At 41.2% G+C, this 25,842-nt stretch overlaps 1 protein-coding gene across 3 annotated transcripts in view; it reads right to left on the reverse strand.

Moving 5' to 3' along the window:
• Positions 1-7,688: 7,688 nt before the first annotated feature.
• eif3c (eukaryotic translation initiation factor 3, subunit C) overlaps positions 7,689-25,842 on the reverse strand; it is a 35,799-nt gene continuing 17,645 nt past the window's right edge. Inside the window, exons 12-27 of one of the 3 annotated variants that reach the window (XM_064950974.1) lie at positions 24,806-24,934; positions 24,386-24,479; positions 23,894-24,081; positions 21,416-21,640; positions 20,206-20,397; positions 19,537-19,708; positions 17,071-17,230; positions 16,713-16,778; positions 15,815-15,902; positions 15,517-15,682; positions 14,511-14,555; positions 12,630-12,674; positions 12,387-12,434; positions 11,757-11,795; positions 11,172-11,210; positions 7,689-8,251 (exon numbers count right to left, since the gene is read on the reverse strand). In XM_064950974.1, coding sequence (XP_064807046.1) covers positions 8,046-8,251; positions 11,172-11,210; positions 11,757-11,795; positions 12,387-12,434; positions 12,630-12,674; positions 14,511-14,555; positions 15,517-15,682; positions 15,815-15,902; positions 16,713-16,778; positions 17,071-17,230; positions 19,537-19,708; positions 20,206-20,397; positions 21,416-21,640; positions 23,894-24,081; positions 24,386-24,479; positions 24,806-24,934 — 1,902 coding nt within the window. In that variant the 3' untranslated portion in view covers positions 7,689-8,045. The remainder of the gene's footprint in view (positions 8,252-11,171; positions 11,211-11,756; positions 11,796-12,386; positions 12,435-12,629; positions 12,675-14,510; positions 14,556-15,516; positions 15,683-15,814; positions 15,903-16,712; positions 16,779-17,070; positions 17,231-19,536; positions 19,709-20,205; positions 20,398-21,415; positions 21,641-23,893; positions 24,082-24,385; positions 24,480-24,805; positions 24,935-25,842) is intronic. The other 2 variants (XM_064950976.1, XM_064950977.1) reach the window with 2 other exon arrangements.

The raw sequence follows: 25,842 nt of genomic DNA on the forward strand, positions 1-25,842 counted from the left end.
AGTTTAGAGGAGTTGGAGGAAAAAGGAAAGTCGACCAAGCTAACTGTCCCAGAGGAAAATATTAACTCAACCTCCTTGTAGACCAAGCTAACTGTCCCAGAGGAAAATATTAACTCAACTGCCTTGAATAGTGGTGTGTGTTCAGTTCACCTCAAAGTTTGCTATGTTCCATGACAGTTCGTACTGAACGACATGTTTCCCCATAATGCACCACCATTCAACAGCCTTTGATGTGTTTGCACCTGTTCAGGAGTGAAAGTATATTTAATTTCCCGGTACAAAACATTTCTTACTTTGCGTGTGCACCAATTTTTGGGGGCCTAAACATAGAATTACACATAGAAACTCCATTAGTTTAATAGGATATCAGGACCTAATAGTAAAGATTTGTCATTTAACTTTTAAAATGGACTGGCATTAACATAACCAGTCATGTTTTCATCTGATTGACAATCGCTTCAAAAAGCCCCTGTAAGCTTGTTCACATTCATCCACTAAAATAACTCCTGCATCCATACTGTGCTGCTTTCAAAGAGCGGGACTCTAACCCGGAAGCTTATACGAAATCCCGCTATGCCCTCCGACGAACCATCAAACAGGCAAAGTGTCAATGCAGGACGAAGATCGAAAGACACCACACCGGCTCCGACGCTCGTTGGATGTGGCAGGGCTTCCAAACTATTACAGACCACAAAAGGGAATCACAGCTGCCCAGGGACACAAGCCTACCAGACAAGCTAAATTACTTGACTTGAAGCAAACATAAGTAACACTGAAACATCAGCTGTTCCGGGCGACTGTGATCACGCTCTCCATTGTCGATGTAAGACCTTTAAAACAAGTCAACATTCACAAGGCCGCAGGGCCAGACGGATTACCAGGATGTATTCTCCAGGCATGAGTCTTCACTGACATTTTCAACCTCTCATCTGAATCTGTAAAAGCAACATGTTTCAAGCAGACCACCATAGTCCCTGTGGTGCGTAAATGACGAACGACCCGTAGCACTCACGTCTTTAGCCATGAAGTGCTTTGAAAGGCTGGTCATGGCCCACAGCACAATTATCCCAGAAACTCCAGGCCCACTCCAATTTGCATACCGCCCCAACAGATGATGCACTCTCTATTCAAGTTCCAGAGGACATTGGGGCGAACCTTGCCTAGTCTGAATACCTTATTCAGAGGAGTTTTTATTAATGCATGCAAAAACTTCACAAAGTGTGGTAACATGTTGATAACCAACTGAACAGACAAACAGAATGGGGAAATTAATGTGTGCAGAAAAGATTAAAGCAGCGTGTGTGTACATAGACTAGATGCTGTAGTCGTTACCATTACTTGACAATGTTTGTGTGTGTACATACACTAGATGCAGTAGTTACCATTACTTGACAATGTTTGTGTGTGTGTACATACACTAGATGCTGAAGTCGTTACCATTACTTGACAATGTTTGTGTATACATACACTAGATGCTGTAACAGTTACCATTACTTGACAATGTTTGTGTGTGTGTGTACATACACTAGATGCTGCAGTCGTTACCATTACTTGACAATGTGTGTGTGTGTGTGTGTACATACACTAGATGCTGTAGTAGTTACCATTACTTGACAATGTGTGTGTATACATACACTAGATGCTGTTGTAGTTACCATTACTTGACAATGTGTGTGTGTGTGTGTGTGTGTGTACATACACTAGATGCTGTAGTAGTTACCATTACCTGACAATGTGTGTGTATACATACACTAGATGCTGTAGTCGTTACCATTACTTGACAATGTTTGTGTGTGTGTACATACACTAGATGCTGTAGTAGTTACCATTACTTGACAATGTTTGTGTGTGTGTGTGTGTGTGTGTGTGTGTGTGTGTGTGTGTGTGTGTGTGTGTGTGTGTGTGTGTGTGTGTGTGTGTGTGTGTGTGTGTACATACACTAGATGCTGTAGTAGTCACCATTACATGACAATGTGTGTTCGTGTACATACACTAGACGCTGTAGTAGTTACCATTACTTGACAATGTGTGTACATACACTAGATGCTGTCATCGTTACCATTACTTGACAATGTTTTTGTGTGTGTATATACATACACTAGATGCTGTAGTAGTTACCATTACATGACAATGTGTGTTCGTGTACATACACTAGATGCTGTAGTAGTTACCATTACTTGACAATGTGTGTGTATACATACACTAGATGCTGTAGTCGTTACCATTACTTGACAATGTTTGTGTGTGTATACATTCACTAGATGCTGTAGTCGTTACCATTACTTGACAATGTGTGTGTATACATACACTAGATGCTGTAGTCGTTACCATTACTTGACAATGTTTGTGTGTGTGTACATACACTAGATGCTGTAGTAGTTACCATTACTTGACAATGTGTGTGTGTGTGTGTGTGTGTGTGTGTGTGTGTGTACATACACTAGATGCTGTAGTAGTTACCATTACTTGACAATGTGTGTACATACACTAGATGCTGTAGTCGTTACCATTACTTGACAATGTTTGTGTATACATACACTAGATGCTATAGTCGTTACCATTACTTGACAATGTTTGTGTGTGTATACATTCACTAGATGCTGTAGTCATTACCATTACTTGACAATGTGTGTGTATACATACACTAGATGCTGTAGTCGTTACCATTACTTGACAATGTTTGTGTATACATACACTAGATGCTGTACATACACTAGATGCTGTAGTCGTTACCATTACTTGACAATGTTTGTGTGTGTATACATTCACTAGATGCTGTAGTCATTACCATTACTTGACAATGTGTGTGTATACATGCACTACACTAGATGCTGTAGTCGTTACCATTACTTGACAATGTGTGTGTATACATACACTAGATGCTGTAGTCGTTACCATTACTTGACAATGTTTGTGTGTGTACATACACTAGATGCTGTAGTCGTTACCATTACTTGACAATGTTTGTGTGTGTGTACATACACTAGATGCTGTACTTAGACAATGATGTCCATTACTTGTGTTTGTGTATACATACACTAGATGCTGTAGTAGTAACAGTTACCATTACTTGACAATGTTTGTGTGTGTGTGTACATACACTAGATGCTGTAGTCATTACCAATACTTGACAATGGTGTGTGTGTGTGTGTACATACACTAGATGCTGTGTTTGTGTATACATACACTAGTCGTTACCATTACTTGACAATGTTTGTGTATACATACACTAGATGCTGTAGTCATTACCATTACTTGACAATGTTTGTGTGTGTGTACATACACTAGATGCTGTAGTAGTTACCATTACTTGACAATGTGTGTGTATACATACACTAGATGCTGTAGTAGTTACCATTACTTGACAATGTTTGTGTGTGTGTACATACACTAGATGCTGTAGTAGTTACCATTACTTGACAATGTACTACACAATTACTTGACATGTTTGTGTGTGTGTACATACACTAGATGCTGTAGTAGTTTACCATTACTTGATGCAATGTTTGTGTGTGTATACATTCACTAGATGCTGTAGTCATTACCATTACTTGACAATGTGTGTGTATACATACACTAGATGCTGTAGTAGTTACCATTACTTGACAATGTTTGTGTGTGTACATACACTAGATGCTGTAGTAGTTACCATTACTTGACAATGTTTGTGTGTGTACATACACTAGATGCTGTAGTCGTTACCATTACTTGACAATGTTTGTGTGTGTGTGTGTACATGCACTAGATGATGTAGTCGTTACCATTACTTCACAATGTTTGTGTGTGTACATACACTAGATGCTGTAGTAGTTACCATTACTTGACAATGTTTGTGTGTGTACATACACTACACTATATGCTGTGTGTATACATACACTAGATGCTGTAGTTACCATTACTTGACAATGTTTGTGTGTGTACATACACTAGATGCTGTAGTAGTTACCATTACTTGACAATGTTTGTGTGTGTATACATACACTAGATGCTGTAGTAGTTACCATTACTTGACAATGTTTGTGTGTGTGTGTACATACACTAGATGCTGTAGTAGTTACCATTACTTGACAATGTTGTGTGTGTGTACATACACTAGATGCTGTAGTAGTTACCATTACTTGACAATGTTTGTGTGTGTGTACATACACTAGATGCTGTAGTTGTTAACATTACTTGACAATGTGTGTGTACATACACTAGATGCTGTAGTAGTTACCAATACTAGACAATGTTTGTGTATACATACACTAGAGACAATGATGCTGTAGTCGTTACCATTACTTGACAATGTGTGTGTGTACAAACACTAGATGCTGTAGTCGTTACCATTACTTGACAATGTTTGTGTGTGTGTACATACACTAGATGCTGTAGTAGTTACCATTACTTGACAATGTGTGTGTATACATACACTAGATGCTGTAGTAGTTACCATTACTAGATGCTGTAGTGTTGACAATGTTTGTGTGTGTACATACACTAGATGCTGTAGTAGTTACCATTACTTGACAATGTTTGTGTGTGTGTACATACACTAGATGCTGTAGTACATTACACAATGTAGATGCTGTTTGTGTGTGTGTGTATAGTACCATTACTTGACAATGTACATACACTAGATGCTGTAGTAGTTACCATTACTTGACAATGTTTGTGTGTGTGTACATACACTAGATGCTGTAGTAGTTACCATTACTTGACAATGTGTGTGTATACATACACTAGATGCTGTAGTAGTTACCATTACTTGACAATGTTGTGTGTGTGTGTACATACACTAGATGCTGTAGTAGTTACCATTACATGACAATGTGTGTGTATACATACACTAGATGCTGTAGTCCTTACCATTACTTGACAATGTTTGTGTGTGTGTACATACACTAGATGCTGTAGTAGACCATTACTTGACAATGTTGTGTGTTACCATACAATAGACCATTGATGCTGTAGTCGTTACCATTACTTGACAATGTGTGTGTGTGTGTACATACACTAGATGCTGTAGTAGTTACCATTACTTGACAATGTTTGTGTGTATACATACACTAGATGTGTAGTCATTACATACACTGTTTGATGCTGTAGTCGTTACCATTACTTGACAATGTGTGTGTATACATACACTAGATGACTGTTTGTGTGTGTACATAGTAGTTACCATTACTTGACAATGTTTTTGTGTGTGTACATACACTAGATGCTGTAGTAGTTACCATTACTTGACAATGTTTGTGTGTGTGTACATACACTAGATGCTGTAGTTATACATGACAATGTGTGTGTATACATACACTAGATGCTGTAGTCATTACCATTACTTGACAATGTTTGTGTGTGTGTACATACACTAGATGCTGTAGTAGTTACCATTACTTGACAATGTGTGTGTATACATACACTAGATGCTGTAGTCCTTACCATTACTTGACAATGTTTGTGTGTGTGTACATTACATAGATACCATTACTTGACAATGTTTGTGTGTGTGTGTACATACACTAGATGCTGTAGTGTTACCATTACTTGACAATCATACACTAGTTATTACCATTACTTGACAATGTTTGTGTGTGTATACATACACTAGATGCTGTAGTCATTACCATTACTTGACAATGTGTGTATACATACACTAGATGCTGTAGTAGTTACCATTACTTGACAATGTGTGTGTATACATACACTAGATGCTGTAGTAGTTACCATTACTTGACAATGTGTGTGTACATACACTAGATGCTGTAGTAGTTACCAATACTAGACAATGGTTGTGTGTGTGTGTGTGTACATACACTAGATGCTGTAGTAGTTACCATTACATGACAATGTGTGTGTCAATGTGTGTGTATACATACACTAGATTACCATTACTTGACAATGTTTGTGTGTGTGTGTACATACACTAGATGCTGTAGTAGTTACCATTACTTGACAATGGTTGTGTGTGTGTGTACATACACTAGATGCTGTAGTAGTTACCATTACATGACAATGTGTGTGTATACATACACTAGATACCATTACTTGACAATGTCTTGTGTGTGTATACATACACTAGAAGCTGTTGTCATTACCAATACTTGACAATGGTTGTGTGTGTGTACATACACTAGATGCTGTATTCGTTACCATTACTTGACAATGTGTGTGTGTATACATACACTAGATGCTGTAGTCATTACCATTACTTGACAATGTGTGTGTACATACACTAGATGTACCATTACTTGACAATGTTTGTGTGTGTGTACATACACTAGATGCTGTAGTAGTTACTAGATGCTGTAGTCATTACCATTACTTGACAATGTGTGTGTACATACACTAGATGCTGTAGTAGTTACCATTACTTGACAATGTTTTTGTGTGTGTATACATACACTAGATGCTGTTGTCATTACCAATACTTGACAATGGTTGTGTGTGTGTGTACATACACTAGATGCTGTAGTAGTTACCAATACTTGACAATGGTTGTGTGTGTGTGTGTGTACATACACTAGATGCTGTAGTAGTTACCATTACATGACAATGTGTGTGTATACACACACTAGATGCTATAGTAGTTACCATTACTTGACAATGTGTGTGTATACATACACTAGAAGCTGTAGTAGTTACCAATACTTGAATGGTTGTGTGTGTGTGTACATACACTAGATGCTGTAGTAGTTACCATTACATGACAATGTGTGTGTATACATACACTAGATGCTGTAGTCCTTACCATTACTTGACAATGTTTGTGTGTGTGTACACACACTAGATGCTGTAGTAGTTACCATTACTTGACAATGCTTGTGTGTGTGTGTACATACAATAGACGCTGTAGTCGTTACCATTACTTGACAATGTTTGTGTGTGTGTGTACATACACTAGATGCTGTAGTCATTACCATTACTTGACAATGCGTGTGTGTACATACACTAGATGCTGTAGTCGTTACCATTACTTGACAATGTGTGTGTATACATACACTAGATGCTGTAGTAGTTACCATTACTTGACAATGGTTGTGTGTGTGTACATACACTAGATGCTGTAGTCGTTACCATTACTTGACAATGTGTGTGTATACATACACTAGATGCTGTAGTAGTTACCATTACTTGACAATGTTTGTGTGTGTGTGTACATACACTAGATGCTGTAGTAGTTACCAATTCTTGACAATGGTTGTGTGTGTGTGTACATACACTAGATGCTGTAGTAGTTACCATTACATGACAATGTGTGTGTATACACACACTAGATGCTATAGTAGTTACCATTACTTGACAATGTGTGTGTATACATACACTAGAAGCTGTAGTAGTTACCATTACTTGACAATGTGTGTGTGTGTGTACATACACTAGATGCTGCAGTAGTTACCATTACATGACAATGTGTGTTCGTGTACATACACTAGATGCTGTAGTAGTTACCACTACTTGACAGTGTGTACATACAGTAGATGCTGTAGTCGTTACCATTACTTGACAATGTGTGTGTGTACATACACTAAATGCTGTAGTTGTTACCATTACTTGACAATATGTGTGTATACATACATTAAATGCTATAGTAGTTACCATTACTTGACAATGTGTGTGTGTGTACATACACTCGAAGCTGTATTCGTTACCACTACTTGACAATGTTTTAGATGTTACACTGGTCATAAAGAATCAGTCAAAGCGTGTTTTCATTCAATAATGTTTATTTTGCAGGTTACAACTGAAAAAACGTCACCTGACACATCTGCCCCGACTACACTGCCAAAAGAAAACCTGTCACACGGCAAATGCAGTAATCTAGTACACAATTATTAAAAACTCAGTCGAAAAACCATTCACACTCGACAAAAAGAGTAGTCAATAATGATATTACACTACAAAGTATTCAAAGATACGGAAGCTGACAGTTTTCAAGCTGGGAAAGCTGATTAATGTGGTACAGAGGGAGAATAGTGTAGTAGAGGTGCAATGTCAAGTGACGTAACCCAAGATGATGTTTGGAATGAAGACTGGCTGGCTCTGTTAAACCAGGTTCCTCTGGCTCAGTAGTCTCTCCTATCCTGGTTCTGGTAGCCCCCTTTGTAGCCCCCCCTGTAGCCTCCCTGGTAGCCCCCGCCCCCCTGGTAGCCCCCACCTCCCTGGTAGCCCCCACCTCCCTGGTAGCCCCCACCTCCCTGGTAGCCCCCACCTCCCTGGTAGCCCCCCCTGTTCTGGCCCTGGTAGCCACCACCACCTCCTCTGTTTCCGTCTGTGGACCAGAGATGGAGACAAAAATAACGATTCAGAGATTAAATTAGGAAAATGTGAACAGAACAGTGAGACTAAAATGGCCAGATGAGCTGACAAGACAGAGTGGGGCAAAAAAGTATTTAGTCAGCCACCAATTGTGCAAGTTCTCCCACTTAAAAATATGAGAGGCCTGTAATTTATCATAGGTTCACTTCAACTATGACAGACAAAATGAGAAAAATAATTCCAGAAAATCACATTGTAGGATTTTTAATGAATTTATTTGCAAATTATGGATGGAAAATAAGTATTTGGTCAATAACAAAAGTTTGTCAATACTTTGTTATATACCCTTTGTTGGCAATGACAGAGGTGAAACGCTGGTATTTTGGCCCATTCCTCCATGCAGATCTCCTCTAGAGCAGTGGTGTTTTGGGGCTGTTGCTGGGCAACACGGACTTTCAACTCCCTCCAAAGATTTTCTATGGGGTTGAGATCTGGAGACTGGCGAGGCCACTCCAGGACCTTGAAATGCTTCTTACGAAGCCACTCCTTTGTTGCCCGAGCGGTGTGTTTGGGATCATTGTCATGCTGAAAGACCCAGCCACGTTTCATCTTCAATGCCCTTGCTGATGGAAGGAGGTTTTCACTCAAAATCTCACGATACATGGCCCCATTCATTCTTTCCTTTATACAGATCAGTCATCCTGGTCCCTTTGCAGAAAAACAGCCCCAAAGCATGATGTTTCCACCCCCATGCTTCACAGTAGGTATGGTTTTCTTTGGATGCAACTCAGCATTCTTTGTCCTCCAAACACGACGAGATTAGTTTTTAACAAGAAGTTCTATTTTGGTTTTATCTGACCATATGACATTCTCATAATCTTCTTCTGGATCATCTAAAAGCTCACAAGCAAACTTCAGATGGGTCTGGACATGTACTGGCTTAAGCAGGGGGACACATCTGGCAATGCAGGATTTGAGTCCCTGGCGGCGTAGTGTTACTGATGGTAGGCTTTGTTACTTTGGTCCCAGCTCTCTGCAGGTCATTCACTAGGTCCCCCCGTGTGGTTCAGATTTTTGCTCACCTTTCTTGTGATCATTTTGACCCCACGGGGTGAGATCTTGCGTGGAGCCCCAGATCGAGGGAGATTATCAGTGGTCTTGTATGTCTTCCATTTCCTAATAATTGCTCCCACAGTTGATTTCTCCAAACCAAGCTGCTTACCTATTGCAGATTCAGTCTTCCCAGACTGGTGCAGGTCTACAATTTTGTTTCTGGTGTCCTTTGACAGCTCTTTGGTCTTGGCCATAGTGGAGTTTGGAGTGTGACTGAGGTTGTGGACAGGTGTCTTTTATACTGATAACAAGTTCAAACAGGTACCATTAATACAGGTAACGAGTGGAGGACAGAGGAGCCTCTTAATCTTGATACTCCCCATCCCGGATCCGGGATCGTGAATAAAGCCTCAGGCTCATTAGCATAACGCAACGTTAACGATTTCTGAAAATCGCAAATAAAATGAAAATAATGCGCCTGCTCTCAAGCTTAGCCTTTTCTTAACAACACTGTCATCTCAGATTTTCAAAATATGCTTTTGAACCATAGCAATTCACTAATTTGTGTCAGAGTATGCAAAGCTAGCTTAGCATTTTGAGTAGCATTTAGCACGCAACATTATCACAAAAACCAGATAACCAAATAAATAAAATCATTTACCTTTGAAGAGCTTCGGATGTTTTCAATGAGGAGACTCTGTTACATAGCAAATGTTCAGTTTTTCCTTAAAGAATCTTTGTGTAGGAGAAATCGCTCCGTTTTGTACATCACATTTGGCTACCGAAACGAACCGAAAATTCAGTCACCAACAACGTTAAACCTTTTCAGAATTAACTCCATAATATCGACCGAAACATGGCAAACGTTGTTTGGAATCAATCCTCAAGGTGTTTTTTCACATATCTCTTCGTTGATATATCGTTCGTGGAAGCCTGCTTTCTTCTCTGAATTCCATGGATAAATACTTGCAGCTGAGGTTTGCGCACCAATTTCGGCGCAGGACACCGGGCGGACACCCGGTAAATCTGGTCTCTTATGGTCAATCTTCCAATGATATGCCTACAAATACGTCACAATGCTGCAGACACCTTGGGGAAAAGACATAAAGGGCAGGCTCATTCCTCTCGCATTCACAGCCATATAAGGAGACAATGGAAAACGGAGCCTCAAATCCTGCTGATTTCCTGGATGCCGTTTCATCTTGGTTTTGCCTGTAGCTCACGTTCTAGGGCACGCACAGAGAATATCTTTGCAGTTCTGGAAACGTCAGAGTGTTTTCTTTCCAAAGCTATCAATTATATGCATAGTTGAGCAACTTTTTGTGACAAAATATTGCGCTTAAAACGGGCACGTCTTTTTATCCAAAAATGAAATAGCGCCCCATAGCATCAAGAGGTTAAAGAAGAAGTTACAGGTCTGTGAGAGCCAGAAATCTTGCTTGTTTGTAGTTGACCAAATACTTATTTTCCACCATAATTTGCAAATAAATTCATTAAAAATCCTACAATGTGATTTTTGGATATTTCTCATTGTCTGCCATGGTTGAAGTGTACCTATGATGAAAATTACAGGCCTCTCATCTTTTTAAGTGGGAGAACTTGCACAATTGGTGGCTGACTAAATACTTTTTTGCCCCACTGTATCACAATATATGTGGGCTAATGCTAACAAGTTGTGCGAAGAACAGCAGTGAAAGACTGCAAGAGAGAATGGTGTGTGTGTGTGTTTGGGGGGAGGGGGGGGGGGTTAGAGTAGCCAAAAGGCTCAGGCATGGAGGAAGGATGAGAAGGGACTACAGGTCACACAGACTGTGGTTTGAACAAAAAACGAAAGTAAAATTGACATTTATAGGATAAAGGTGGTATAAATTGATAAGCACCTCGGTTGTAACCGCCCCTCTGTTGGTAACTGCCTCCATCTGAAACAAACCAGAAATGGTAAACATGTGAGGCATGTCCAGTATAACCTACAAATGACTTTTTTTTGCATTGGTGCTTATGCAGTGATTTAGTTGTTTTTATTTCCATGCAGGGTTAAGGTACTTTTTCTTCCTTCTCCTAAAAATAAGTTCTTACTGGGTTCAAATACACGTTTAACTCTGTTTCAGAGATTTAGCTCATGCGATCCACAAATAAAACAATTTTTTTTCCAAAAGAAAAGTAATGTTTATAGTAGGTCTGAAATACCAGTTTCTTTAGACCTACCTAAACATAGCCAATGTATTATTATTTGTTTACCATGGTATATAATTAAATGGAATTAGTACACTTTAACGGTTGATTTTGACATTTTTATTCTATGGGCATGAAATCCCATTGGTTCTAGACTACTGGTAATAGTGCCAAGGCTTGGAAATAGCCGAATGAGAGAAAAAGGGGAGAGCCGCTTACTGAATGAAGGTGGCTTTTAGAATAAACAGAAGAAAGTGATAAGAAAATAGTGTTCTAAAATGGTTGATAAGCACCTCGGTTGTAACCGCCCCTCTGTTGGTAACCGCCTCCATCTGAAACCAACCAGAAACTGTAAGCACGAGCAAATCCACAATTCAATGTGGCCAATATCATTCACAACTTACTTGTGCACTTTTAGAACTACAGATATTTTCCTTTATAATGTCTATACATTTGTGTTCTTTAGGTGTTTGTCAGTAGACCTTGCATGCGGGTTTAGGTAAAATATATATACATATATAATAATCTCATGGCGAGAAGCCGTTATTTGGTTCAATTACATGTTTCATTGTTTTAGCGAGAGCAATCCAAAGCTGAAATGTATTAAACACAACAAAAAAAACAATTACACAGTACAGTAATGAATACATTGTGTTAGAAATTCTAACTTATGGCATCCTAATGTTTCTGAAGAACTGTCTAAAGACTACCAATGCATATTATTGTGATGGTGTACATGGAAATATTACACGTTAAAGTGTAGACGTTAAAAAGATAGTTGTTGCCGCCACCTGGTGTCAAATCCTGATGTCTTATTCATAGAGGATCACTGATAGTGACTTTAAAAATAGCAGGATTTCTCCCCCTTTTTTAAAAAGACTTCCTTTGGAAAATAAAGGAGGTATAAATTGGGACATAAGCACCTCTGTTGTAACCTCCCTGCTTCGGTTGGTAGCTGCCTCTCTGACCATCTGAAAACACACAACAGTTTAGACACAGCTGTGACATGTCTTGGGCATACACACACAAAGGGGATAAAAAACAACATTTGACTACATACATATACCATTTGTTTCTAACTCACATATACACTGAAATAAGACAAATACACAGTCGCTCTCATAATATTCCGACAATCATGCATTTCAATCAGTTATTTCAAACACCTCGGTTGTAACCGCCTTGCTTCTGTTGGTAACTGCCTCTCTGGTCTGAAACCGTACAGTGAAAACAGTTTAGAAAACACACAGCTGTGGCATGCAATGAGCGTGGGCGTAGACAAACAAAAAAATAATCATACAAAATATACAGTGCCTTAAGAAAGTATTCGGACTCCTTGACTTCTCCCAGAGTGTTACATTAGCCTTATTTGAAAATTATTTATTTTATTTTAATCTACACACAATATCATAATGACAATGCAGAAACTGAAATATCATATTTAGATAAGTATTCAGACCCTTTACTCAGTACTTTGCTGAAGCACCTCTGGCAGTGATTACAGCCTTGAGTCTTGGGTATGACGTGACAAGCTTGGCACAACTGTATTTGGGGAGTTTCTCCAATTCTTCTCTGCAGATCCTCGAGCTCTTTCCGGCTCAGCTATTTTCAGGTCTCTCCAGAGATGGTCGGGTTCAAGTCCAGGCTCAGTCCACTCAAGGACATAGAATTGTCCCGAAGCCACTCCTGCGTTGTCTTGGCAGTGTGCTTCACCCCAGTCTGAGGCACTGAGCAAGTTTCCATCAAGGATCTCCCAGTCCCTGCCGAGTGGCTTCTGTCTGGCCACTTTATCATAAAATGCCCAATTGGTGGAGTGCTGCAGAGATGTTTGTCCTGCTGGAAGGTTCTCCCATCTCCACAGAGGAACTCTGGAGCTCTGTCAGTGACCACCGGGTTCTTGGCCACCTCCCTGAACGAGGCCCTTCTCCCCTGATTGCTCAGTTTGGCTGGGCAGAAGGGCAGTCAGCTCTAGGAAGAGTCTGGGTGGTTCCAAACGTCTTCCTTTAAGAATGATGGAGGCCACTGTGTTCTTCAATGCTGCAGAAATGTTTTAGTACCCTTCTCCAGATCTGTGCCTTGACACAATCCTGTCTTGGAGTTCTGTGGGACCTTCAACAGGTGTGTGCCTTTCCAAATTTGTATTGTTGTTTATTGAACCTATATTTAACTAGGAAAGTCCATTAAGAACAAATTCTTATTTACAATGACGGCCTACCCCGGCCAAACCTGGACGACGCGGGGCCAATTGTGGGCCTCCTTATGGGACCCCCAATCACGGCCGGATGTGATACAGCCTGGATCATGTCCAATCTATTGAATTTACCACCAGGTGGACTCCAATCAAGATGTAAAAACATCAAGGATGATCATTGGAAACAGGATACTGAATTTGGCGGCTCATTAGCAAAGGGTCTGAATATGGTATTTCTGTTTATTTCGAACATATGCAAACATGTTAAAAAACAACAACTGTTTAACGCTTGGTCATTATGGGGTTCTAGTGTGTAGATTGACAAGGGGAGAAAAATATTGAATCAATTTTAGAATAAGGCCGTAATGTACCAAAAATGTGGAAAAAGGGAAGGGGTCTGAATACTTTCTGAATGCACTGTAGGTATATTTTATTGTTCACACGAAACATGCCTCCAGGCGCACATGCACACCAATGTCTTTCACACTATCGTGCCAGCCATTCTTGTATTGTGCTAGCTTAATATTTTATTTTCACATTCTCTCCAGCACCGTTCCAGGATTTATAGTGGATGTGTAACCAGGCCATAGCAATACAGCTTGGCCGGGCCCAGTACTGTGAAATAGGCGACACACTCAAACATCTTAACATATTCAATAAATCATGCATCATAATTAACTTTCAATATTGGGGTGGGGGGGAGATAATTTAAACATTCAGGACAGCGGCTTCCTGCGATGCATCTACTGTAAGAAACATGCAGGTTGGCTAAGGATAATATTGTGGTCAGTGGTACGGAAACACACTCCCTAAGGGTCTACGGCAGACGCCCTGTTTGTTCAAGATTGGCACTTACCTCTGTTGTAACCACCCTGCTTCTGCTGGTAGCCACCTTTCTGATCTGTAACAGACACACATATACAGGACCCAACAAATCACTTACAGCCAGTGTTACTTGAGTTACTTCTTAGGTGTAACAATGGCCGGTCTCTGTGACCGTGTAACAATGGCCGGTCTCTGTGACCGTGTAACAATGGCCGGTCTCTGTGACCGTGTAACAATGGCCGGTCTCTGTGACCGTGTAACAATGGCCGGTCTCTGTGACCGTGACAATGGCCTCTGTGACCGTGTGACAATGGCCGGTCTGTGACCGTGTGACAATGGCGGTCTCTGTGACCGTGTAACAATGGCCGGTCTCTGTGACCGTGTAACAATGGCCGGTCTCTGTGACCGTGTGACAATGGCCGGTCTCTGTGACCGTGTGACAATGGCCGGTCTCTGTGACCGTGTGACAATGGCCGGTCTCTGTGACCGTGTGACAATGGCCGGTCTCTGTGACCGTGTGACAATGGCCGGTCTCTGTGACCGTGTGACAATGGCCGGTCTCTGTGACCGTGTAACAATGGCCGGTCTCTGTGACCGTGTAATAATCACCAGTCTGCTAGTATCTGTGAGCCAACAACGAAATAGTGGATGTGTGCTTGACTAACACATACAATTTTGGAACATGTATTTGTCAAACAGTTCGTTCTCCATTTGTCCTAGCATTTCCCCCCCTTAACACATCAGTGGTATCAGACGAAGTGGAGTGCTACCATCCAAGCTTGAGAGGAAACTACTATGACTACGGGGGCGGGTTGGAGCGCTAGAGATGCCCACGTCCTCTGATTGGCCAAGACCTCTGATTGGTTTCAACTTCAGATGGTTGAGTCAAAAACAACGTAATAAAATATGCAAAAATAGGCATCTAGTTGAGGTAGTTTTTCATACCAGTGTACGTTGGCCTCAAAATGTGTGGATGATCGGCAAAATGCGCGCAGTTTGGCAGGTCTGCATGTATTCTATGGAGCAGCCACACTAACCTCTGTTGAAGTAGCCACCATACACGCCCTGCTTGAGGTCAAAGATGCGCTCATTGTTCTCGACCAGGCCGCCCAGCTTCTCAGCCAACTGCAGGGCCATGTTTTGCAGGGAGGTGGGCTCTGTGCGATGCATCACCACAGTCTGGGTGGGCTGGTCCAGGGACGCCTGTGTGAGGGGAGACATGATACACACAAAAGAAAGCCATGTTACACCTTCATATCATCTAGCTTCATTAAATCTGTGGTGCTGAACGATCTACACACAGCCCTTTGAGACCATTGATGCCGTGGGTTTTACCATAAGCTCCTCATTGATGATCATCTTGCTGATGATGCTGTGCACTGTGGGCAGCTCCAGCTCAAACATTTCATTCAGTGTCTCCATACTGAGACACAAAGAAGGGGTGGGGAAGAAATGTCTGAATTTTATTTATCCATTCTTTAACCAGGTAAGACAATTATGAGGCACAGTAGATGTAGCCTGGTCCCATTTTGTGCTGTATAACCAATGGTAGCCTTGGAATCCCAGGCTACTCACATTAGTGTGAAACCCTGGGGAAGTAACCTAAGCAAGACTACTCCGAAGGAGATTGTTAAACGGTGATGTCAACCATTGTCCTATTGTGGTTATGTACCCATAAAACATTGTGATACACAATGCTAAATCAACCCTGTTGCTGCCCCCCCTTAAATTAAAATAGTTTTATACAAAAACACTTCTAAAAACGTCAGTTGGGCTATAGCACGAAATCGAATGCAACTAGACAAATCATGAGGAAAGAATGTTGAAAGTCTGCTGAGAGGCTAAGTGAAGGTAATAGAAAGACCTTCTGATACTCCTTTCTGGTAGTGGGGCAGAACAGGTGTGTGTGGGGCGCACATGGAGCAGTGACTGTCTGATGAGGAACGGGCTGTTTACCGTAGTGAGCTAGATTACAGCACTAAACCACTGTCTGAAATGTGAAGTTGGCTTGACTTAATAGTCAAGTGAAAGAGATGGGATTTTGGAAGGCTGGCTACGTTGGAAACACTACGTCTATAGTCATCTCCATGGTCATTGCTGTCGGCTACACAACACAAACAGTTGGGGACCAGGCTACAGTAATTAAGAATCTCCACTAAATGTGCTTTTTAGTCCAAGACTAGGTGTAACCCGTAACTTGGAAACCACCTCTGCCCGTTTGAAAAGTTATTACCTGATGGAGTCATAAACGCTGCTGTAGGTGAACAGGTACGTCCTCAGAGACTCCTCCTGGATCTTCCTGCAACCACAAACCACCAGGAAACGTTACAGGAATGTTACCTCTGAAGGACGTGCTGCCAAAATGTTCGTTCAGTCATGAAATAACCAGTTACTGTGAGTAATAGTGTAAAACGTATTTTGTCTAAAGAAAGCTACTAAAAAGGTAGTGTTTATTAGCCATTTGACGATCTTGATTGAATTAATTTTATTAAACCATTCCAGGCCGCGATTGGTTGATACTGATCTCTGATCAAACAAGGGAGAGTTGAACAAGAGGGGTGTTGATGCAGACCTCATTTCAGAAAACTCACCGGACGAGCATCTCTCGTACACACTGCGTCTCAGGGAACAGATCCCACACCTTGCTGTTCATCTTCTCGTTGATGATGAATGAGTGGCAGGTGCGCCAGTCGCCCATCTTCATTGACTTGCTGGCCGCCACCACGTGCTCGCGCATGCTCTCTGGGGGTCCTGGAGAATGCAAGGATTTGTTTAGTGTCTATGTCCATTGTTGTGTCTGTACAGCTAATATAGACAAGTACCAATACACTCTTAGACCTTTAAATTAATGCAGCCGTTTTTATCTCAATATCAAATAATTTCTGGTTAACCATTAAATACTTCACTGAGATTCTGTTTCTATTACAATGGTCAAAAAAGATGAATAAAAGCTTTAAAAAAAAAAGTAATTTCTCAAGCAAGAATTGTCAGAGAGAGTGGTCTGAGTGGGGAGGGGAAAACCGAAAACTAGTTATTGGCAGAGAGGTTTAGAACGCATTCTTATTGGTGTATTAACTCATTTAATTCCTGGGCATGTCAACACAGTGAAACATAGAACAAAGACTACATGGAACTCTATTCCACATCAAGTAACTGAAGCAAGCAGTAAAATTAGATTTTAAAACACCGTATGGAACAGCGGGGACTGTGAAGTAACAAACATTGGCACAGAGACATGTATACAGACACATGTATACACACACACTATACACACACGGACTTAGTACTGTAGATATGGGGTAGTGGTGAAGTAGGGGCCTGAGGGCACACAGCATGTTGTGAAATCTGTGAATGTATTGTAATGCTTTTAAAATGGTATAAGCTGACATTGTTTTATTATATGCTTTAATAGTTAGAATAATATAATTGAACTTAGCGGAATAAAAAGCAACATATATTTTTCCCATTCCGGAGCGAGTGTGCATATGAAGTGCCCATGTTGAGCGTAAAAGTGATCATTTGAAACAGGTTCTATACGTCAGATTGAGTTATTTGGTTAAATTAGTTATGAATTGTGCAAAAAAAGGTTATGCTCTGTTCCGTGCTACACACGCTGTTCCCTCATCAAGTGATCATATGTTCACCCATCAGACTATTCGCAGTTTAATCTTGTTTTTACTAATATGTCAAATGTATGATTTAGAATGGCCCAATATTAAATGGGCAGGAACAGGGGCAAGAGAAAAAACATGTCATCTAAATATTGTCTGTGAGTATAACAGAACTGATATTGCAGGCGAAACCCTGAGGAAAATCAAACCAGGAAGTGGCTTCTATTTTGAAAACTCCATGTTCCATAGCCTGCCTTTGCTCCATTTAAAGGGATATCAACCAGATTCATTTTCCTATCACTTCCTCAAGGTGTCAGTCTTTAGACATAGTTTCAGGCTTTTATTTTGAAAAATGAGGGAGAAAGATAACGCAATGTTATTGTATGGCTGGGTGCCAGCAGTGTTTTGCTTGGCGCAACAGAGTTTGAGCAGCCATTGCCTTTCCCTCTCCTACTGAAAAAGACAGTTGCGGTTGATATATTATTGATTATATATTTTAAAAACAACCTGAGGATTTTGATTATAAAAACGTTTGACATGTTTCTGTGGACATTACGGAAACTATTTGGAATTTCTCTGCGTTGTCGTGACCACTCTTTCCTGTGGATTTCTGAACATAACGCAAACGGAGGTATTTTGGATATAAAAATAGTCTTTATAGAACAAAAGGAACATTTGTGTAACTGGGAGTCTCGTGAGTGAAAACATCCGAAGACCAAAGGTAAACGATTAATTTAATTGCTTTTCGTGACCAAGCTACTTGATGCGAGGTGTACATAATGTTTTGTCGAGCGATTGATAAACAAACGATTGGATTGCTTTCGCTGTAAAGCATATTTTCAAAATCTGACACGACAGATGGATTAACAAAAGGCTAAGCTGTGTTTTGCTATATTGCACTTGTGATTTCATGAATATAAATATTTTTAGTAATATTATTTGAATGTGGCGCTATGGAATTCAGCGGTTGTTGATGACAATTATCCCGTTAACGGGATGGCAGCCATAAGAACACAGAGTACCAGGTCATTACCAACGCATGTCCAGAGTACATAAGAGGAGATTACATGGCCACTCAACGGTCATGTGAAATATAACTGCGGTCATGACTGCCTGTGGCAGTAATACGGTCATCACAACATCTCTAAATAATCATTGTGTTGACATCTCAGGATTACTGGATATTTGAGGCCAATCAGAATAAAACAGCCTTTAGTGCCCATCTTAAGTCCTGTGTTTCTTTTTGAGGCATAAGTTACTTGTCCCCACCCACCCTTTGGTCCTAAACTTGGCGGTGTTCATTACGGCACGCAATGGAAAACATTCTAAAACCAAAATAAGTTTTTTGAAAGGTCCAGGCAGTCCCTGTCCATTTCAGTCTGTTTTCTTCCATTTGGTGCCTAATGAACACAACCCTGCTTTGTCACCACAGTCTACTGTACGTACCGAGAAGGGGCTGCCTCTCGCCCACCCTCAGCTGGTGGTGGAACTGCTTGCTGATCATCCTGCGGCGGGCATCAAACTCATGGGCTGCCATGTAGGGGATCTCCAGCAGCATGGCAGACACCAGGTACACGCACTCCAGCAGCTCCAGGTTGATGTGCATGTGGAAGGGCACCTGGAACAAGATGGACAACAACGTCACGTCGTAAACCAACCCCAGTCAGTGTAGTGTATCAGTGTAATACTGTAAAATAGTCAAAACAGGCTCCAGTAAATCATCCTGAAAATCTTTATTTAAATCTTTCCAGACAACGGCTTTACAGCTGGGAACCTACGCGGTCGGGCTTTTCCTAGCCCACATGCTTAGCCTAGCCTGTTTAGTCAAGAGTGATACGAGAAGACTGGTAGACCAATCATTTCCTGCTCGGCTGGGTTTATCCTTGCCCATCATACCCGCGTTGTCTTTTGCTTGATTTGGTTTAGCGTAGCGTACCTGTCAAGTGTTCTGCTGGGTTTAGCCTAGCCTACCTCATCTCTTCTGTTCTGCATTTGACTAGCCTAGGCTACCTGTAGTGTATTTACAATCCTCTGTTCTGCTTGCAAGATTCAAACTATCCTAGCCTTAGTCTACCAGTGGTTTCTTCCGCGGAGTTAAGCTTAGCCGTAGCTTACCTGTCGCCTCTTCTCGATCTTCTCCTGTTCTGCATTCCTCTCCTGCATGTTCCTCATGAGCAGGCCCTGGCCCAGCAGTTCCTTGGCGCGGCCACTCGACTGGATGTCCAGCAGGGCATTGTGGGCGTCCTTGATCATGCCCTGGCGGAAGGCACAGATCCCCAGCTGCACCATGGTCCTGTTGTACAGGATCTGGAGGGGGAGACATGGTCACACACAGAGGTCTATCAGTCTGTGTGGGTCTATCAGTCTGTGTGGGTGGGTGTACACAGTTTATGTGCAGAGCCCCACAGTGCAATAATTTAGTCGATTTTTGAGACAGACTTAGTTGTGCAAGTTCAATGTTTTCTTGGTCACATCGGTACAAGCTGCAAATTCTGGTTGATCACTTTACAAGGCTGTCTGTTTTTGGGGAGGATAAAAGCTTGATTTGGTCAAGCAGGCTTATCCTGATCCCTGCAATTAAAGTGTCTGCCCTGCCCCTGTTTCGCTGGCAGGAGCGACTCACTCCCTCCCCGAGCACTTGGAGTAGACGGAGAAAGAAAATGTGTTCCGATTGCGCAACTTTTCAAAATTCAATCGCGAGAAAGAACAGTTTTGAAAGCAACTACTGTTGTCTCAGCTTTATGTAGGTATTACATGTTTGTTTATTTTACTATAAATAGTGAGTTAGCACCATTTTAGAACAAATAAACTGGTATGGATCTATGAGATTCGGATTGGGCAAAGCGCGTATCGGCCATTTCTGATGATTGCATAGGCCTATATAGATATCATTGGGTCGTACATGGCAAAGTTTACGACATTAAATGTACTGTTAGTTGTAATTAATCTAACAAGCAGTTTATTATATTTAGTGATCTAGATAATGAGTTGAATTTCCACTTCCTTAGATGGTGAATAAGCCCCAAATAGAGTAAAGCGTATGTGATATTAGCAGAGGTGCAACTTTGGTTTTAGAGGTGGGGGGAGACATTATTTTATAAAAACATTTCTCCAGTTGGATAAACACTCCAGTCGACCCGACCGTTCGGACACATCCGCATGGTCCTAAAGTGCATCGTTGCCTCGTTTTGTAGAACATTCCAATGATAAAACGTACATATTTTTGATATACAAACATCCGAAAATATGCAAGTAAATTAATTGTGTGAACAGCTTGACATCCTGGGTGCCGGTGTTGTGTGCCCCCACACTCACGTGTTCATACCTGTACAGGTGGGTCGGCGTGCTGAATATTATCCTGCAGGTGGCTCATGAGCATCAAGTCACGGGCCTGGTACCAACGCGAGTGCAGCGCGTGGTGGTAAATGTGGCACAGGATGGCGCACGTGCGGATGCGGTCCGTGCGGTCCTTGGCGTAGATGAACTTGCACAGGCGGTCCATGATGAAGGCGCTGTCCTCACCCTCGCTCTCCTCCGCATCCTGCTCAGACTAAGGAGGAGAAAGGTGGAGGGATAGAGTGATAACTCAAAAGCTCATGGATAATAATTATTTTGTATACAACTAACACTTCGTAGTCATGAAAAGCATTCCCTTGACTATTTAGGGGGCCCTCTGAGGTCAGCCGATTAATTATGGCAGATTTCAATTTCACACCAAAATAGGTAATCTGCCTTTTTGGGTGCCGATTACATTGCAATCCACGAGGAGACTGTGGCAGGCTGACCACCTGTTTCGCGAGTGCAGCATCAAAAATAATTTGTGGCTGCAAGGTAAGCTGCTAGCTAGCATTAAACTTATAAAAAAACTATCTTCACATAATCACTAGTTAACGACACATGGTTGATGATATTACTAGGTTAACGAGTCTGACGCATACGATATACTGCTTTTTCAGGAACAAGCCCAGATCCCCGTGATTTGAGCGGAAAAAAAAGGGTCCGGAGCGCAGGCTGCCTTCTGAGAATTCTTAGGTGACTGAATAAACCCCCACTTCCTTCCATTCTGCTAGCAAATGTGCAATCTCTGGACAATAAAAATGTACGGGTTATGGCGAAGATTAAACTACCAACGGGACATTAAAAACGAACATCTTATGCTTCACGGAGTCGTGGCTGAACGACGACAATATCAACATACTGGCAGGTTATACGATGTACCGGCAGGATAGAACAGCGGCGTCTGGTAAGTCGTGGCTGAACGACGACAATATCAACATACTGGCTGGTTATACGATGTACCGGCAGGATAGAACAGCGGCGTCTGTTAAGACATAGGGCGGCGGACTATGTATTTTTGTAAATAACAGCTGGTGCATGATAATTAAGGAAGTCTCGAGCTATTGCTCGCCTGAGGTAGAGAATCTCACGATAAAATGTAGACCACACTACCTCCCTAGAGAGTTTTGTATTTTTCATATCTGTTTACATACCACCGCAGTCAGAGGCTGGCACTAAGACAGCATTGAATTAGCTCCATTCAGCCATAAGCAAACAAGAAAACGCTCACCCAGAGGCGGCGTAGCCTAGTAGCCGGGGACTTTAATGCAGGGAAACTTAAATTAGTTTGACCAAATTTCTAATCAGGGTAGTGCGTACGGCCCAGTACATCACTGGGGCCAAGCTCCCTGCAATCCAGCATGTGACTAATACAATTTTATTTGACATTGCACAACCTTCAATGTCACAGCAATATTTAGACTTAGGGTTGCCACCCGTTCTATAAAATACATAACGGTGCCATATTTCAATGAAATAATAAATGTTTTGTTTTTTCGAAATGATAGGTCAATATTATGGTCAAATCTGGAAACTAAGGCTCGTATGTGTTTTTTATATTATAATTAAGTCTGATTTGATAGAGCAGTCTGAGCAGTGATAGGCTGCAGCAGGCTTGTAAGCATTCATTCAAACAGCACTTTACTGCATTTGTGAACAGCTTTTAGCAATGCTTGAAGCACAGCGCTGTTTATGACTTCAGGCCTATCAACTCCCAAGATTAGGCTGGCAATACTAAAGTGCCTATAAGGACATCCAATAGACAAAGGTATATAAAATACAAATGGTATAGAGAAATAGTCGACGCGTCATAACTCCGATAATAACTACCACCTAAAACTTCTTACCAGGGAATATTGAAGACTCATGTTAAAAGCAACCACCAACATGTTCTCATGTTCTGAGTAAGGAACTGAAACGTTAGCTTTCTTACATAGCACATATTGCACTTTTACATTCTTCTCCAACACTTTGTTTTTGCATTATTTAAACTAAATTGAATATGTTTCATTATTTATTTGAGATTAAATTGATTTTATTTCTGTATTATATTAAGTTCAAGTGTTGTAATTCAGTATTGATGTAATTGTCATTATTACAAATGTATATACAAATATATATATAAAAAAAAAAAAAAAAAACTGTCAACTTTTTTTTTTGGTCCTCCAATTGGTAATTGAAAAATCATATATTCGGTCGACCTCTAACCCCCAAAGATACATTCTAAACAAATTCCTAGTGAGTATCTGCCATATTGCTGACATCTCCTATCCTGAAATTTCAAACGAGAAAGAGATTAAGTCATTTTAAACAATTGAGATGCAGCCTTGGGGTCCATAGAAATAGAATTATTAAACAGACATTACCATTAGGGTTCTGGGATGTGTGGACCGGCTGCCATATTTAATGTATCCATGACAAGGATGACATTCTATGTCTATGTTGGGGTCTCTATCCATTTCCTTACCTTGGTCTCTCCCTGGAGGCCCAGTGCGCGGCGGTGAGCCTTGTAGTCAAACTTATAGTAGGTGTGCATGATGCGGCGTAGGTAGACACGGCACACCTCCTCCGTGCTGCCCTTGGTCTCCAGGTAGCCCAGCAGGCGGTCGATGATGCCGCATACACGCCCCTCGTCCTTCAGGTTGTCCACATACTCTGGGGGAGATCGAGTGAGTGATTGAATGATCATGATTGCAAGTGAGTGTGAAATATCAGCTCAAACTGCAGTGGTAAGGAAACACACTAATTATGGGTATGGGGGTTTATGGGTAAAAAAAAGTGATCCTAATAATTTGGGGTGTACAGGTTTCCATAGGAATTTTATTGCCATCCACTCTATCAATAATTTTACTTCATACGTGTCTATAGTGATTGAGTATCAATTTAGTTTGTCTTTGAAAAACGCACAAGTGACCTCTATAATGTGAAAAGGGGAATGTGGATCCAAAACGGGCCTCACCTTGAGAGTGGGGGTCAGTGTTCTGCATGATCTTGGTGAATTCCTCATCCATCCTCTCCACCAAGGTCAGAATGCAGCCACGCACCCTAAATGGCTGAGGAAGATAGAAAAACTGACTTTAGTTGGACAATCTACTTCAAAACTGTAGCCTATCACGTGGAGTGCATTGTCATTCTTGCCATGCCTGTCTATCCTTGCCAATAGTAAATAAAAGCTTGTTATACTTGAAAGGTTTATCTAATGTACATACTGCTTGTTCTTGATTGTGTACATATTTATTAATGTTTAAATTATATTAGAGCTTTATTTTCCTGTGAGGGAACTTCTTGTTTGGATTAGTTCAAATAAATGTAACCAACCAATCAATAATTCTCTAAGAAATGTAATCAACCAATCATTCACTAAGAGTTTGAGAATGACCTGAGCGTCGGTTATGGCCAGGTTCTCGCTGTCCTCTGCAATGTTCTCGCCGATAAAGATGTTGTTGTTGTTAAAGAGGATGTCCAGCAGCTCGTCAATGCAGTCCAGACACGTCTTCCACATGTCAGCCTGGGAGAGGGGTTGTGCGGGAACAGGTAAAGGGGACGAGGAGAATATTAGCGGGAATTGGGTCAGGGACAAATACAGGAGAATCCGGGCTGTACACGGGTGTTTATGGCTGTCAGCACCATTTTGCCAGGACAAATTCCTTGTAAACGTACTTGGTGAATACAGTGGCTTGCAAAAGTATTCACCCCCCTTGGCATTTTCCTATTTTGTTGCCTTACAACCTGGAATTAAAATGGATTTTTGGAGGGTTTGTATCATTTGATTTACACAACATGCCTACCACTTTGAAGATGCAAAATATTTTTGTGAGAAACAAACAAGAAAGACAAAACTTGAGCGTGCATAACTATTCACCAAAAAGCAATGACATAACTGTTCACCCCCCAAAGTCAATACTTTGTAGAGCCACCTTTTGCAGCAATTACAGCAGCAAGTCTCTTGCGGTATGTCTCTATAAGCTTGGCACATCTAGCCACTGGGATTTTGCCCATTCTTCAAGGCAAAACTGCTCCAGCTCCTTCAAGTTGGATGGGTTCCACTGACGTAAAGCAATCTTTAAGTCATACCACAGATTCTCAATTGGATTGAGATCTGGGCTTTGACTAGGCCATTCCAAGACATTTAAATCTTTCCTCCTTAAACCACTCGAGTGTTGCTTTAGCAATATGCTTAAGGACATTGTCCTGCTGGAAGGTAAACCTTCCCCCTCAATAATCTATTGTATTTAACACCATCCATCATTCCTTCAATTCTGAACAGTTTCCCAGTCGATGAAAAACTTCCCCACAGCATGACGCTGTGTTCTCAGGGTGATAAGGTGTTGGGTTTAAAGCCCAGCTCTGTGGAGTGTACGACTTAGTGGTCCTATGGACAGATACTCTAATCTCCGCTGTGGAGCTTTGCAGCTA

This window comes from Oncorhynchus masou, chromosome 31 (assembly GCF_036934945.1).
Source record: "Oncorhynchus masou masou isolate Uvic2021 chromosome 31, UVic_Omas_1.1, whole genome shotgun sequence".
In the NCBI taxonomy this organism is placed as follows: Eukaryota; Metazoa; Chordata; class Actinopteri; order Salmoniformes; family Salmonidae; genus Oncorhynchus; species Oncorhynchus masou.